This window comes from Amblyomma americanum, chromosome 10 (genome assembly GCF_052857255.1).
Source record: "Amblyomma americanum isolate KBUSLIRL-KWMA chromosome 10, ASM5285725v1, whole genome shotgun sequence".
Taxonomy (NCBI): domain Eukaryota; kingdom Metazoa; phylum Arthropoda; class Arachnida; order Ixodida; family Ixodidae; genus Amblyomma; species Amblyomma americanum.
In genome coordinates this window covers 102,117,726-102,135,338 of record NC_135506.1, presented here as the reverse complement: position 1 = coordinate 102,135,338, position 17,613 = coordinate 102,117,726, and the positions used below count along the sequence as shown (strand labels likewise).

Below are 17,613 nucleotides of genomic sequence, written 5' to 3'. Positions count from 1 at the left end.
CGACGAGCCTTCGTAGCGCGTACTCACCTCGCAATCTGAGAGACCTTGATTTCATTCCCAGAGTCTACGCGATTTTTTAAGGCGAAAGCCTTTATATGCTCATGATTCGCCAGCGGGGATGTTCGCAGAAACGTGTCACACTGAAACTCATGGCATCAGGAAAATAAAACAATAAAAGGTCAAGAAACATTAAAAAATGAATGAAAAATAAAAACAATAAATAAAAGGAAATTGACAAGAAATAAATAAAAATAAACAAAAATTGAAATGAGAAATCGCAAAAAATAACAAGAAATAAACACAGAACACCTACTGCCGCCGTGGAAAAACTCTCGTACAAAGTTCCATGCGTTCGCATTATCTCCGCGTAAGCAGACTTAAGTGCCCTAAAAAAATTTATGTTGAGACTTTCGTGTTTCGTGTAACAACGCCAACGGTCCACAACGCCGACTTTCCTGCGAAACGAGCTCCTTAAGGGCCGTTGTACGATCGTTTCGGAGCGCCTTCCGCCACGTCCGCTTCGCGAGCGGTCCGCCAGTTTTCGGCCGCCAGGCGGACGTGAGGCGGAAAGGTGTTGTACGATCACTTTGGCGCTTGCGAGCGAGGCGGATGATCCCAGCATGCCGATTGGCGCGCCCGGCAGTGCCTGCCGTCTAATCGCGTGCGGCGGTACAGGCATGCATGCCTGTAGCAAAACACGCAGATATCTTGCAGTAGGAATAGCCCGTATTAATTGCGGCGTACTCGAGACATCCGTTCCGTCAACGCTCTTTTTTTTTTTTGCCGCAGGATTTTCGTCGAAGGAACAATCGTGGTCGGCTGTGATATGTGTGGGAAACGACATTTGGACCATTTATATCCAAGAGACCGAAAAATATCGCGAACTCCTCCTCGTTCGTCGCGATGTTTTCACAACGGTCGACGATTTGCCAAAATAGCAGAAGGCTGCCCCCTCTGAAAGTTAGGCTACCCTCAGGATTTCAGAACAACGACGCTCTAATGCTGTTTAAGTTCATAACAAGCTCTGGGATAGATGAATGTCCAAAAAAGTATCCTTACTGAGAAAGTATCCTTTCGAGCCATATTCAGCAAGGACTTTTTTCGTGATTCATTCGCTAGCTTCTTTTCCATTTACCAGATCCGCCTCCAGTACAGGAACTGTCCAGTGATGTTGGTTGTTTAGCTGTCAGTTGTGACGTCACAAGTCGCCACTGTAGCAATGGTAGAAGAGCCAAAAGATTACTACCCTTGAAAGGCCCAGTTAACAAGAGCTGACCGATGACACACTAAGAAGAAATATCGGTAACCAACTATTTAATACGTTACCCGTTTAGTTCGGTACTTACCGGGCCTTTTGCACATATTAGAGCGTTTCGACATACAGTTCTTGCCTACCGTCGCTTCATCAAGCTTGTCTTCCCACTATCAGCATTCGAGCCTGTTTTTCACGCCTGAAGTTTCTTTACCTACTTTCGAGTGGAGCCCTGAAATTAGGCGTAGTTCAATGCCTATCCCACTCATTAACAAGAAACATGCGCACAAGACATTCTAAAAATTTAACGGAATTTAGATTCGATTGCGACACATTTAGGTATTTTTATTTCTGGCAAGCAGTCAGAGAATGGAACTCACTAAGAAATGATACATTCAGGAGCCCGTCACTAAATGAATTTCTACCGAATCTAAGTACATCTCTTCTTGATTGTTGTCCTGTATTATTTCTTATTGCACTATAATTAATGTAATTTCTATTGTTTGAATATTTTCCAGAAACATTTCCTATATTTCTCGATTTGCCTCGTGCAATTGTGGCATTGTACCCTTTTATTTCGAACATCAATGCTCCTTTCAATATACTATTGGCTTGGCACTCAAAACAGTGTTGTTTTGTGGTGGCAATGACTTTTCTTTATTTATTTTTTTAAATTCCTGCGCCTGCATTTGTATATTCTTGTGCTTTTTGCTTCTCAATTTCGCCCTTTCGTGTAACAACCTTTGACGAGGCTAACAGTATGATCTAAATAAAATAAACAATTCACCATGCGCAAATTACTGCTTCTCAGAATCGTCTTTTTCTTTCTGTCAAGATCGGTGTTGCGCAGTTGTGCGTAGCCGACATATAAACTTCACTACAAGAAAACGAGGAAAACAGGCATTACGCGAAAGAACCAGGGTAGGATGTTTATTTTTATTGCGACAGTGTGCCTGCTGGCACAAAGCATTATTTACGAATAATACTTTCTCGGAGGTAGCCCATGAAGGCAGCCCTCGAAGGAAGCCCAGTAACATCCAGTAACAGTATTTATTTTTTCTTTTTTTGCAAAAGCAGTCCTCTTTTACAGCCGGTGACCTCTGGCAACAGGTCACCTCGAGTTCATACGTGCAGCACTGCGCAACTGTCACCGTAGCTGTATAGCAAGCCCTCGACGTTTTGCTGATCGCTGGAAACACTTAGTTGTTGCCCGCGGACCTAAAAGATACGCGAATTCTTGCGAAGATGTGCACGCAAGTATTTAGAGATATTAGAAATCATTTGCGTCAAGCCTCTGGGCAAAAAGAAGCCTAACAGTGAAAGTTAGAAATACAAATTGACTAATGAGAATTAGTTAAATAACCTGCTAGTAAGCACGTCTTAGCTGCATTGTGATGCACAGCACTGCTGACAATGTCATGCAAAAAAAAGCAAAGCGCTGTTGTAAATCAGAAAGCCTTTTTTTTTCAAATTGCTGTTAGACTTGGGTGAAACATCCTGCAGGAATTCTGAAAGGCGCCTTCGAATTGCCCCTGCCGCTGCTGACCTATGATACGCTAACCAGATGCATTGCAGAGCTTTTTCAGGATATACTTTTTCAAGAGCTTTTTCAGGTCACGATATACATTTGGCTTGGGACTCACTGTGCTTTCTGTGTATTTTAGCGCGCCATGGCGTAAAGTTCTTGCCCAGAGTCTCTGTAAACTTAGCGGTACGGCGAATTCGATGAGGTAGCAAGCAAAACTTGCACTTAAGGCGGTTGTGGAGATGCCACTGTGCGTGCGTCTTGCAAGTGGCACTGGATTCTTGAAAGAACTGCTTTCTGAGACTGCATGCCGGAAATCACATCGGTAAGAATGTTGTGCGTGTGTTCAAACAGGACTTATCGGAACAATGCAATATCATTCTCTCTCATGTGGCTCACACAGCTGGGCCTAAGAGACTCGTACCCGTTATAGAAGGCTATCGCCAGCCGAGTGGCAGCAGTGAACAACGCTGGCTGGAGCTTTCGCTGCGCTATGATTGTGCCTCTGACATTTATATTGCTCACAAACTACCCTTGCGATGTATACATATTGTAATGACGCAGACTTCAAGGTGATCGATCACGAAGGCATGAAAATAGGTCCACGCCAATGCTCGGAGTGCCTCCTTCCAGTGCAATTGGCGGCTACGTTCTTGAGTTGTATCTGAGTACAGTAGCTATAGGTTAATTTGGACCGCAACACTTTCTACGAAAACTCAGAAATAATTGCTCTGAAATTGTGAAAATATTTTTAGTAAACCATAGCCTTGCAACGAAAGCAAATTACAAAGTTTTTTTTGAAATCCACATGCCAGGTCATTTGAAATGGAAGAAGCTCACACTTTCAGTTACATTTTACGTGCCTGCCAGCAACTGGCCCAGGACCTTTCGTTCTGAATAAACTCACTCATATATGTGGCATTATTTCATGCGCCAGAATATCGCAAAATTCTCGTAACCTAAGCAGAAATTCATTCATTTGTCTGACATTGGGGCGTCGTCCATTTTAAACACTTCACCCGGTCATGGTTTACAGAATTATGAATTTAGGTTTCTTGCACACTCTGAAATGTCTTCAGGCACAAATTTTCAGAAATGATAAAGCATATGGCATTACGTATTTATCTATTCACAGGATAAATTTGAGCTTGAGGCGTAATTTTGCTTCTGACAAACGCCTACTTTCCTTCGTCTGAATGGGCGCCTGATTTCTTACGGTGTTTTGTAAACAGCAAAACATGAAAAACAAACAAAAAACGCCAAGCAGGAAAACCATGTAGGCATCTATTTTTGCAGAAACATGTAACAGTGCACGAGGATATATCTCGCGTCTTCAACATCAATGTCGCGCTTTCTTGTTTCTTCTGCGAGTCAGCCTCACCAAAGAGTACACCGTCGTGTCCGGTTCATTCTGGAACTTGCTGAGCAGTTCAATAGGGTGCTGAAGGCTGGCATACTAGACATTAGCACATTGACTCAAGAGCAAAAATGAACAATACACTTCTTTCAGAACGTTTCAGGCGTAATTGCATTGCGTGCTATCCACTAATGCCGTTTATGTTTGCAGATACTTTCTTAATAAACATTAATTCATTGGTCGCTCATCTGTCTGATCTCAGGCTGACTCACTTTACTTACGTGTTCGCACTGAATGCCCAAACTTTTTGCACACATTAATAAACCTTACGCGATACGAGTCATTTGGAAACCTCTATAGACCATCACAATTAGGAGCCTATCACGCACTGAACATCCACCTTCAGTCCTCGCAATCACTTGTTCACATAGTTTTTTTTTGTGCTCTAAAGAAGTTTGAAAATCCCACTCTGGCCAGACTCGTGCTCTGCCTATGAAGGGCTTTTTTAGATACTGCGATTTGTACCTGCCATCTTTTGATTGTGCGTTTATTTGTGCTTTCGTATTACAGTCGAACCTCGTTATCACAAAACGGTTTATAACGAAGTAATGGATATAACGAAGGAATGACGATTTTTCTCGCAAGCTCAGTCAACGCAGGCTATAACGAAGCTACGGCTATAGCGAAGTAATCACCGGGCGCCTTCAAATTCGTTACAATAAGATTCAACTGTATCTCAGGTTCCGCGAATTGTTTTGATTTGTTTCCACATTTTTTATCTCTTTCCCCCATAGCTTGATTCGGGGCTGTATGTCAAAAACAAACAAACAAACAAACAAGCCAACAAAAATATGTGCAGCTATGCCATCGAACGGTGCCCTCGCATTGCTACCATTTTGACTTTCCACCAGAGCTGGTTCAGCCCTTCATAAAAAATTAAGCGATAGAAAGTAAGGTCTGGAAGCAAGGAGAGAATGGGGGCTGTTAGAACAGGAGCATAGAAAGCATTATTGAGCATCTTCGCAAAGACCAAAAACGGTTTGAACAGCGCCTCAAGCATAGAAAATTAGTTGAGCGTTTAAGCGGAATGGCGCAAAAGCCTTCAAATGGATCGCGATTTCAGCAGATGCTGCGTTTTCAGGAAAAATAACCGCAGGGAAAAAAAGATATCTTTTTTTTTGGTCCCTCTTGTTGTGGTGCGGACGTTTTGTTGGCTTCTTTCAAATCTCGGGCCCTAGTTATTATTCGGGATGGCGGATAGGAACAACGTGCCCATTCCCATTGTATTCAGCGGTAGAGATGATGAAAGCGGCCAGGGCGGAGGTGACGGCCACTGGCGAGCAGAACTGCTTCTGCAAGGCCAGCTTCATCGAGTGTCTGATTCCGAGCCTGAGGCTTCAGAAGATGACCACCCCGGCGGCGATTTGTAGCAGCGTATTGTCGACTCCAACATGGGGAGTCATGACGTCGGTTGGAATGATTTTATTTCTGTCGCTGACGACGCCGGCACCGCAGAACCGTGCACGGACGAGGACATTGTTTCGGAAGTGCGGGACGAGAGCGACGCGGAGGAATCGGATGAGGATGAATCTTCGGAGGCAACACCCATAAGCGCGCCCGTAGCAATGGGCTACATAGAGGGCCTCAGATAACTTGTCTATGCCAAGGGCCTCAGCGAAGAGCACCCTTCTCCTTTAAATAAACTGGAAACCTCCCTCATCGCATCTGCGCTGCAAAAACAGACGTCCATCACGGACTTTTTTGCTAAGAAAAAATTTTATTTTTTGACAAGCAACTCTCTTTAAAACTGTGCCACTTACTACAAACTTCGGCATATAAGGAACGGACGCCGCGTGACGCTCATGTTCGTTATAAGCGGGCTCGACTGTAGAATGAACTTCAGCTAGTAGTCAGCACCTACCTTTGTCTTTTTTGATGCCTTGCTTCTGCGCCTGCCTGTTTTAACGCTGCTAATTTTAATGACTGGCCCCCCTTTTGTTGGTTTGCTAACCTTGCGTGCACTCTCCTTCTCGGCTGCCGGTTCGTGCTTGTGGCGCTCCCTCGCGGCTGTGTGCTCCCGTTTGTGCTGTTCTTTTTCGATCATGAGCTCCTGCTCGTGCTGCTCCCGCAGCGAAGCAAGCTGGGAGGCATGGAGGGAGCGGATATGCTCCAGCTCCCGTGACCGTTCCGTCGCCACCTCTTGGTACTGGTGCAAGCGTGCGTGGAAGTCCGTCTCAGAGCTCCTCAGTGCCGCCTCGAGCCTTCTGTTTTCGTCCTGCAATGGGGGAGGATCGCAAGGGTAAAATACCAGCCAGCGTCCACAGTTAAAAAAATAGGTTTCAAGAGGGATGCTGGTACTATTGTGGTTTGTTCAGTGGAAAAGAGTACATTTATTGCTAGAAAATGTGGAGTTAAAAAATTGGTAGGGTCTTAAGTTAGTTAAACCGAGTAGAAGTGCGAAAACATGAGTTCATTTTTCGCCTCTTCCTTCTGGCATATGCCTGTGAGCACAACACCGCTTCTCGCACGCTCTTCATCGTCACATCCTCTCTCCACTCGGCGGCAGCTGGCGCTACGCCCTCGTCCCATTGGCTACAGCTGGCGCGACGCTCCTCTGAACTTACCTGAGCTTCCTCCCAGTGTCTGCAGCTTGCGCAACGCTCCTCTAATCTAACCCAATTACCCAAGTTATTCTGAGGCTTCACACAAGGTTCTTCATTGGTTTTTACCCCGTTAAGTAGTACTTTTGCACAAAAATGCAATATTTTTTCCCCTAATTCGATTCAAGCTCCAGACATTGATGATGACTTTGAGGGCATTGGAGTGGTTGTCAATGGCATGTGCTTGGTGCAGTGGTGTAGCCACAGATGTCTAGAAAGAAAAATTCCACCACAGTACACTGGTATCGAAGGGCGCAAACCATGTAATAATGCGATGAGTTCTGTGTCACTTTCTTTCAAGTGGTAATTTGTTTACTGCCATACGCATGCAACACAGTCATTTTCTGTTCATCACGTGGGGTCCACTATTTTGGGCAGGCTCACTAGACGTGCATAGATCGTTTCAGAACAGTTGTCAAGCGTAACCACTTCTGCAATGTCTGGAACTGCCTTGGGCACTGTAACTGTACTATTTAGCATGTTCCAAGTTGTGTTTAAATACAGTGCAGTCAACAGTGTCATGGCCATTCTCATTCCGATAACAGCCAGGCATGCAAATTATTGTCACTACTATCTCTGCCATCGTGCGTTGTTTCGTTTAAGGCACATATTTGCCCAATAAAGATGAGTTTGGTCAGGAGGCAAGAGGCAAACTAGAGAAAAATGAGCAGGAATATGTTAACTAATAATGGGCGCGATGCAGGAGCTCATGCCTGCACCTATGGCTTCGCAGACAAATCCCAAACGTGCATGGCTTCGAAGCCCATACCTTGAGCAGGCGCATGGCTGTCGTCAAATGCTTGCGGATGACCACGTCTGGTGCAGGAGACAGCTTGAGTGAGGTGGACGAGGTGCTTGAATGGGTTGGCCTCAACAATGTCCAAGATGGCCGGGTCCGAGCCGGTCCGACTGTGCACCACCAACGATAGCACGAACCGGGGACTCTCCTTGCACAAAGAAAAAGCAAATGCAAAAGCAGTTTGATGTTTGAATATCTAATTATTTTATGTGCCCTCAAGTGCTGTGGAATTGTACAAAACAAAAAAGAAAAGGTACCAAGAAGTGCCAAAACTGCTTTGTAAAAGGCGTAGTGGCTTCAGCCAGAGAGCAAAATGAAAAAAAAAGAGGGGGGGGGGGGGCGTGAGGGATCAGAAACTAGATTCAAAAACAAAAACAAAACATAAGAAGGAAATAGCACACAAAATATAAGGAAGTGAAATGCAAAATAAAACATACTAAATCAATGTATGCAATGCAGGAAAAGAAAAAGAAACTGCGGGGAATGGGGCAGGAAATGATACAACTTTATAACTTTATTGTAAAAAAAGAACACCCTCATTCAACAAGAACGCCTTTGAAAGAAGAAAGCAGTAATGCTGCCAAGCTGTATGCCAGCAGAAGCCAGCGATGCAATTCATTTTCTTTTTTAAGGACATTACTAGCTCTGGCAGGACTGGGATCTTTACAAAAGCGAAAAAGTACAAGCTCATAAAACCGGACTAAATGAAAGGTTACCAACATTGCTGACACAGTGTTAGAAATGCATTTCAATGCGTAAATAATATTACAACCACAGCTAAGCAGCGAAAAAAGAAGGCTGTGCTCAAGGTACATCCCAATAGGCTGCCCATTAAGACTGATTCCAAGGAACAAAAACTAGTGACGTGCATCAGAAGATTTGATGTCCATGGTGCGACATGACACACTTTTATTTTTTATGTCAGGCTTATTCCAGCTGTGTTTTCCACTTCCTTTTAAAATGTCCCCGAGGCAAAGAACACACCTAAGTGAATTAATGAACCAGTAAATAAGCAAACAAACAAGAATATATGATGACTTAACCCACAAGAGCAGTATTAGTGATGTATACGGCTTTGGAGACACTAGTAGTCTTTATACGAACTAGTAAAGAAAAAGTATAAAAGAAAAGCAAAATGAAAGAACCATGGAACGCAAACCTTTTGATCATCTTTGGAACACAGCTCAAGGAGGTCAACAAACTTCTGTGGAAATGACAGGAAGTCCACGAGAAGGCCCTGCTGTGCCTTGAGGCTGCGAGACGAGACGTGAATGTAGCGGCGTAAATGGAAGCCAGAAAAACAAATATTCTGGCAAGGTTTCCTATGTGCTTCTATTTAAGGGGTTCTAAAACATTTTTCAACAACTTTTATAATGCACAGTTCTCCCCTACAAAAGGCAAACGTTTCTTTCCCAAAATATTTCGCAAAAGAAAAATTACTTAATGAAATTTCTTTTAATTTTAGACTTAGCAATCTCTTGTACAGCTTTCGGCTGGCTTTGGTAGTGACACAAGCGAGTAGTCATTTTGAAAATAATACGTTTGGCACAAAACTTGAAATTGTGCACAAAAATATTTCCTTGCTGCCACCGTGCATGCAATGTCGTTCACATACTTCTATGTGAGCTGCCTTTAGATACAGGAAGTGTCATCATAAGAACACTGTTCAAGAAAATGAAGGGTGCTTTCACTGCCATGTGGATGAGCCATTTTAGGTGGAACAGGAAATTCAGAACATAGAGTCGCATGTGTAAAGCGGTAAAACTGTGCTGGCCCTCAAGTGTTTTCACACATGATGACACCAGCTCTTCATTTTTTATCCTCACTCTCTTTTGAACTACATTTCACTTCGAAAATTGCTGCAAAAATTGTGAAAGGCACTGCTTTGGAACAGGAGTTTCAGTGTCAAGAAACCTCACAGCATCTGCACCTGCTTTTGCTGCACATGTAATGACTACACGCTGCCATGTTCAAAAGCCAATGGAGGCAACTCTTTTGCCACCTGCACCAGTTTTATCAATTCAAACCTTTTTCTTTCATTTTCATGGTGTGCCAACCATCACCTGATGTCGCATGATGTGAACATGTTGGTGTTGCTCGCATATCTGAAGAGGACAGGGATGCCACCTAGCTCTATAATGGACACCGTTATCTTATCACGAAGGAAAACCAGCATTTTAAAGAAAATTAAAGAAAAAGTTCCAGGCTTTTCAGACCACTTCAAACACTGAATTAGACCACAGAGAGTGATGCCGGCATGTAGAGATAATTTTCTAGGTCACTTTACTGCATTGAATTGTCTTAGTAAGTGGGGGTAGTTCTCACTCAACATTTACCCGAGGTGCTGCCAGTCTGCAGCAATTGCTGGCAGCAATAACAACGCTAGTCCTGCCAGCAGCTGGCGTAACAATTGCACACAAGACAGCTGTTGCTTCATCGAACCAATCAGGAACAGACCAAGATACCAGGTATGAAGTAGAACTTCTGCACCTAACGCTTTAAACCAGTGAGGGCTGCTTATGGCAAGCAAGGGGTTTGCTGCCGTTTCGAGGCCTCTGATGCCTTCCATCTCCTCTAAGCGCAGCAAGCAAGTTTGGAGATTCACAAGCAGCAGGTCCACTGATCAAGCCCAGCCCCGCATGAAGTATCAAGTCGCATGTGTCTACCTTCTTTGTAGAGACACTGCAACATTGTTTGTAACACTGTAACTTCAAGGTAATATTGTTTCTGCATTGGAATGTAATACTGTTTTCATTTTTTGTACTTCAGCCGTGACAGGCATTAGTCATTTAGATATAGTTGATAAAATAGTTTATGTGCACCTGTAATAACTGAAAAGAAACCATATTTGACAATAGATACCTACCTATGTATCTATAGTATATATCTATAAGCATAAAGTTTGACAAACCCTTTAACGAGGGTCAAGGGTCTGCCAAGCAGCTTCTCCCTCTCAACTCTGTTTCATTCTTATTGGAAGAATAAAGCTTTTTCCCCCTCCACTTAATTGGTAACACAGCTACACATCTGCTCTTCTAGGGTGCAAGAAATACAGCCAATGGTTTCAGTTTCAGTGACTTTTCAGTTTCAGACACTCTGATGATACAGAAGCAAGGATGGAAAGGAAAGGAGAGGCTGGCAAGAGAAAGCTCAAGAGAATTCATAAACTTGGGATAAATGGTACATTGCTTGTGTTTAGCTCAACATGAACCAAAAAATAAGACTAAAAATAGAAGTGAAGAAAGCCTTTAACAAACAACGGCACAAAAAAGTAAATAAAAAAGTACACAAAGGCTTGCCTCTGGAAGTCTTCTTCAGTGAGAGTGAGAGTGTAGACAAAAAATGGGTCTGCATCATCTGTAAGCTGGATCTGGAGCTCCTGAAACATGCAAAGGCCATAGATTAAAATAAAAAAAGAATGATAATGACCTATGGTTTAAAAGAACTTGCAGATGGGTTAGATGGTTTTCAGATTCAGATGGCATTATTAGTGCTTACAAAACACGTACACGAAAGAAAAGGAAGGACACAGGAAGCGCCAGTCCCGCGTCCTTCTTTTTTGTTCGTGTACGTGTTTTGTTAGTACTAATAATGCCGTCTGGATAATAACAAGTAAAGCCTCAAAATTCCTTTGGCTGACACATTCTGCAGCAGAGATTACAGGCAAAGTAAAAAATTCACTTGAGGCTACCAACTGCAAAATCCATTATCGCCTCTGCACTGGTTTTGGACATCATAATGTCATTTTGGGATTATATGCAGTCAAGCTACACAATGCAGAGGTCTGTCATACGGTGATACCCACATCATAAACGTTTCCCAGAGTATACACTGAGTTGCATCCTTTAACCATTGCACACTGTAAATAAAGTCATTAAAGGGACAAGATTAAGGTTTGGGCTTTGTCCAGTGAGAATGTGCCATCCGTAGTAATATGAGCTGGTTTGACCTCAACCTGCCAAGTAGTATCTCTTCAAGGGTGTATTGCTGTCCTTTCGTTGAACCACAGAGGGGCAAAAATATGAGCCTTTGCCAGTTATGTCCCTTCTCACGAGGTGTGTCAATAGAAGAATGCATAAAACATTTACATTTGCAGAAACATAGAAAACTCCAGCGGCATATATGAGCAAACGAGCTGGGAACCTCCTGTGATGCAACCTGCTCAAATTGCTCTTTACAAATATTAAAACACGCACATATCGCCTCTACATTTTTAGTAAGAGACATTTTATGCCCTACCTTTCTTTGCCCTTTCTATAAGAATCCAACAAGGACCAATAAGGAGCAACACTCACCTTTCGACCAACAGTCGATGATTTGGTCTTGCATATAGTGAGGCACACGGACGAAACACTGAAAGAAAAAAAAAACATAACGTGAGTATCTGTTCGATTGCAACACCTGTCCCCGGTCATGCCCGCAGATGGTTTTTCTCCTGTTCACTCCTCGCGTGATCGATTCGCTGTTACTAGGAGCAAATGCACATCCAACCAATGGTATTCCCTAAACCTAACCCACTGACAAATAGGAAGATGTGAAAACTGCACCGACACGCCCTTAAGGTGAAACCAACCGTTGGCGTGAAGTGAACATGCTTTAATGCCAGCTTTCAACGCTCTCTGAGCCCCCATGTCTATTTTCTCCAATACGTGGAAAAAAAATATATTTTTATCAGCTATGCTCTCACTTCTGAAATGATTCGGAGTACCGAAAATTTCAAAAAGCCTCCTTTATGGAGAGGCGAAACCACAGCCCGGAGCTGCCCCGATCTCCCGGAACTCACCGCCGTGCCGTTGCGCAAAAATCATCCTTGAGTTGGACACTGAGTGTTCGGCAGTACAGGCTCTCATCCTGGCCCGATTCGCTGGTGCTTACGCCATCTGCCCTCCTGTACTGCGAGTCGAGGATCATCTCGGTCTGGAGAAGAACAAGAAACCATAAGAGAGCGCCAGAAGGCGACGCCAACACACAACTGAAACATGCCACCGAAGAGCGCACAGTGGATAAAGAAGGTAACACCACTTGTCGAAACACATCGAACTCATCTTTTGTACTTCTTTGTAGCGATAGGGGGGTGTTACAACGCTTGTTTTGGGCTTTAAGAGGGCTGGAAAGAGCAGGAAGCGCACAAACCTTGTCAACAACTCCATCGAGAACATTGAAAAACGACACGCTTTAATCTCATTGGTTGATAAGTTGGATTGGCTATTATACTCTACTTGACTGCGTTTCGGCCGCTCTGACGGCTTTCATCGAGAAACCATCGTGATATATAAAGAAAGCTAAAATTTTCACAAAAATAAATTCCTCTTTATATTAACAACACAATTATAGGCATTATATATTAATTGTAAAAATATTTTATTTAAAAAAAAACATCTTGGTAACACATCTTGGTGACCGCAGTGGAGCTGTGGCGCCACCTCCGCCCAGGGGTTAGGCGCCAAGTTCGGTTGTCAGAAGATGCCTCAAGTTTGTGTTTGCTGTCCTGCGAAGTAAATTCGAAAGATGCCTATTGCGTAGCTCAGGCAGTTCTGGCTATTTACGAGCATAGAAACTAAAAGTACAAAAGAAATGCGAAGCGAAGCCGGAATCTGCGGCTCTCAACCATGCTCTAAATCGTGCATCGCCGTGAAGGCTTGGCCTGATTTTACTTCTATTTCCAGCGCTAGGCACACACGGAGGCTGCACTAATTCCCGAATACCCCTACTGAGAGAGCAGCATAGCACTTGTACGTCATGAGCGCTACCTCTAGGGTAACTTTCTTGGGGAATACATATATATACACATGATTGTTCTACTGGGCAAACAAAACGCCCTTGCACCATTGGCCAGCACAGGTATGCTTTTTTACATGCTGGGCGAAGTTGTACTAGTGATATGCTTTTCCAAGATCAATTGTTGCACCTTGCCTCTTGTCGAGGAACTGTCTTTCTGTCTTCGGATTGTGATCAAGGTCCATGGAGCTTGTGCACTTACTGGAAGATGAGCAATGCCTTATTTGTTCAGTTCTTGAATCAATTATTTTGTACACAGAACGCGTTTATGTTCTCTGAACCAGCAGCCAATACGTTTGATAATGTTTGTTCTAGTGACATGACTTTAGCAGCATGACTTTCAAGATAACGCCTGATCTAGTTTGCAGAAATAACAAATACGTTACCGGTACACCATTGACAGAAGGGTACCAAGTCAATATGATGGAAGGGTCGGAAGAAAAGTCAACTTGAAGTGACCAAAGCAATGACAATTGCAGTCTCGAAAGTGTATGCTGCTTCTCGGAAATCAGCCCCTGCAAAACTTTCCACCTCTGCAGTCGGGTTTAGCTGTAGGTAGGCAGTCGACACCGCAGGTGATTTGGCGCGGGGCACAACACGAACTCACTGCACGAAAACACAGCGCGTTCCACGCGACAGCTGGGCGCACGTAAACACAGGCCACGGACGTGTCAACACCACACTCCTGGGCATCGGTTGTCGCCGCCGCCGAGCCGACGAGAGTATGTTGCACATCCCGCCGCACATACACTGCACACCGCGATTACCCAGGCCGATGTGAGCGGTCCGCACAGGGCACTGCAGCACAGGACATCTCCTGACATGTGGTTGCCGAATGGTAACCAACATAGCCGGGTAGCCGCCGTCGGGGCTCCCCATCGTGGACCCGCACATATGTCTCCTGCAGCGCGATAACCTCCGGCGTGCTTTCGGTGATGCGCACGCGAAGCTCGGAGTACCGCTCTGCAAGAGATCGAACGTTCCACTGCAGGATTGTGGGGGTCCGTGGTGGATCCACTGCTTCATTTCGAGCCCCGAATCATTGGAAACCACGGGAATGGTGCGACCTGAGAACGTAGCCAGATTTGCCCCTGCGCCTGGGATACGAATGTTCTTCTCATAAATCGTCACGAGGTGCAGGGATTTTATGTTTAGAACTATGTGGATATGATATACCGCTAGACGACAATAATGAATGTTCAGATTCTCATACGGAAGGCGGGAGAATATGACCCTGGAACTTGCGTATAAAATTGTTTTTTTTTGGTTACCAAGAATACGAAATGGATCACAACTACCGCTGGATAGATGGATGGAATGTAGGTCGACCCATATTTTCGAAACGGAGTGATGGCAGTTTCCACCGTGCTCAGCTTTTTTCCCTTTATTTTCGTTTAACTCTAATGTAAGTTGCTATTAAAGCTCGCCATTTTTATATACGTTTTCCCACACACCTTATGTCACCTCCCTGCTTTTGAGCCACAAACCTCCCCATCACTTCTGGCTAATCTCCTCCGCAGATTCATTTGCATGACCATTGTTGTCTCTAAAGCCCAGCGCCTCAGGAAGGTGACAACGCCTGAATCGACAGCGGGATGCATACCATATCACAAATGAGTATGAGACGTTCTATTGTTTCTACAGATTTACCACGTGCACACATGTGCCACCTTCTTCGTTAAATTTATTTTTGAGGAAAAACGCCACGGCGCCCATGTGCTGTGCGATGTCAGTGCACGTTAAAGATCTCCAGGTGGTCGAAGCCCTCCACTACCTGACCTCTTCCTTCCTTTCTTCTTTCACTCCCTCCTTTATAGCTTCCCTTACGGCGCGGATCAGGTGTCCAACGATATATGAGACTGATACTGCGCCATTTCCTTTTCCCAAAAACCAATTATTATTATTAGCTGTGCGTTTTAAGACACCCTGACCTAGCATTAAAGGGTAGGGCACTGCCTCTTCAGTCATCATAAAACGCGTTCTTCCTGATCTGCCTGTCGCAGTATAGATTTATGTTTCTAGACTATGGTTATTTTAAAATTATATTTATCCAATTTTACATTCAGACATGCACAGCCATGGCACCGTTCCGCCGTGGCACCGTTCCGCACAAGATCGCACTATCACCATCGAAGGTGAAACGAAGAAAATAGCATCACTGACATCGCTAAACAATAATGCAGGCGGGCGCGGTGTGGGAACGAAATTTCCCAATGTTTGAGTTTGAAGTTTATTTTCATTTCAAAAAGAAATGAGGGACCCGAGGCAAAAACTGAAGGTTAATTCACTTGACGGCGCTAGGGCCGCATTACATGGCAAAACAGCAATAATGTGTGGGTAGTAACATTTGGTGCACTTACAATTTAGGCAGTACATCCCAGTACATTTACAGACATTTTAGCTCTTACTACGCGAAGTTCTTTTTGTCTTTTTGTTGTTAAAGGTAGAGGCACAATATGAATGAGAAACATTATCAGCGAATAATAGCAATTGTACACAGCAACAAACCCGCAAAAAATCCAAAAGACACAGGAGAAACACACCTCACGAAAAGCAGAAAAATTACATTTGCGAGAGAAAGAATGAATGTATTCTTTTCTTATTTACATTTTCAATATTAACTTTATTTTCGCGAGAATTGTTTAAAAGAGTGGGTAGAGTATGTGCAAGCATTTGCTGGCCAAACGTCGTTCTTACGAAATGTACCGCCCAGTCATGAGCAGAACGCGAAGAATATGTTCGTGTAAGTGTTCGATTGGCGATCGAAAGCATTGCTGCCCCAAGCTGCCACAAGGCCTTCGCTTCGGTGTGCTAGAGCATAAAAAAAAAGCACTGTTCTCATTCCTGACGAGAAAAAAAAAAGGGCCAGGAGTGGGTTTTGAAACCCCTCAAATGTGGACCATGGTTAGACGGCGGTACGAATCACTGGCCCGTCAACCACGGGTTTTGTCCACAGCCCTTTTTCCAAGATTTTGCCAATAGACTTGAGTCTCTGAGCAACCCGAGCACCAGGCACGGAGAAACCTTGTACCCATTAGAAAACCGGTGGGTTCCCGGCGGCACTGGGGATCGAACCCAGCACCTCCCGAATGCGAGGCGGATGCTCTACCACAAGGCCACCGATTCGGTAGGCGACACCCTTGAAGAGTATGCACATAGTCGTCAGAAAACAATAACAAAAAAGATTCGGCAGTGAGAGTGAGCAGAATCCGCCACCGCGGCAGAGATTCCGCGGAAAAGCCAAGATGAAAGCCGGATGGGTTCAGGCCAAACTTCTGGCGCCGTTTCTAGGAAGTTGCATTCCCGCGACGACAAACATGGCGGCACCCTTCGATGCAAGACGCCTCTCTTCGGACACGGTTCGACATTGTTACTGTCCATTTCAGCGCGTTATTTGGTGAGAATTGGGGCACCGGTCTGTCGCTCCGTCTCGTCTTGCCTATAAAAAACGTACGAGTGATAAATTTGCTCTATTTCTTTTTTCTTACAGTGATGATTCTGCCCCATCCAGGTTTAAGAGAAGCATGATTTAGTAGAGTGGTGAGCTGGGCGAGTCGGTACATGATTGAAGAAGGAAACCAGCGCAAAAGACGAAGGCACAGGAACAAGGAACACAGGACACCGCTGGACTATCGACTGTATTTATTTGAGAAACGATCACATTTATACCCTTCAGTTATCAAGCAAGCTTGCGCACACATGACAGATTAACAGACAAGGTAAATAGCAGCATCACATACAACCGCGTGAGTTCATAAATCTAATTTCTTTATCAAAATAGACTAACCGTCGTGTCACTTACACATAGGTGTCTTTGATTTACGATATGGTATGCCTCTAGAATTTCACGTGCTTGGCTCTTAGTTTTACCGCGTCCAAAATCGTAGTCTTCTTGAAGAGCGGAATGCATTTGTGCTTTCTGCAATGTTTTGGCAAATTCGCCCCGTCATCTGTGGAAAGCAATATTTCACGTTCTCTGAGCCGGGTGTCTGAGCAGTCTACATGTCCATGTATTGGAACTTGTCTACTGCTCACGCCGCCTCGCGGCATAATAATGTAACTAAAGCTTATGAACAGTTGTACTATTATTTTTCACAAACTGAGCAATAACGATAATTAAAAACGTGTTTTCAACAAGTTTACACATTTCTTCTGCAATGACTTTGCGCGTAAACCGGACTGGTGGATGTGCCTATCGGTCAGTCTACTTGTAGCAGACGGGGCCGCTCTCCGAAGACGGAC

At 44.2% G+C, this 17,613-nt stretch overlaps 1 protein-coding gene and 1 long non-coding RNA gene across 2 annotated transcripts in view; both read right to left on the bottom strand.

Annotated features, from left to right (window-relative positions):
- LOC144108582 (piwi-like protein 1) overlaps positions 1 to 11,914 on the bottom strand; it is a 220,560-nt gene extending 208,646 nt beyond the window's left edge. Inside the window, exons 1-5 of the mRNA XM_077641780.1 lie at positions 11,889 to 11,914; positions 10,893 to 10,972; positions 8,753 to 8,846; positions 7,564 to 7,741; positions 6,146 to 6,409 (exon numbers count right to left, since the gene is read on the bottom strand). Of these exons, the coding sequence (XP_077497906.1) occupies positions 6,146 to 6,409; positions 7,564 to 7,741; positions 8,753 to 8,846; positions 10,893 to 10,950 (594 nt within the window). The 5' untranslated portion in view covers positions 10,951 to 10,972; positions 11,889 to 11,914. The remainder of the gene's footprint in view (positions 1 to 6,145; positions 6,410 to 7,563; positions 7,742 to 8,752; positions 8,847 to 10,892; positions 10,973 to 11,888) is intronic.
- Positions 11,915 to 11,921: 7 nt separating this feature from the next.
- Positions 11,922 to 12,800, bottom strand: LOC144108780 (uncharacterized). The gene is made up of 3 exons (XR_013309501.1): positions 12,727 to 12,800; positions 12,377 to 12,510; positions 11,922 to 11,946 (listed from the first exon to the last, which is right to left on the bottom strand). It is a non-coding gene; the product is annotated as an uncharacterized LOC144108780 (long non-coding RNA).
- Between the last annotated feature and the right edge of the window lie 4,813 nt (positions 12,801 to 17,613).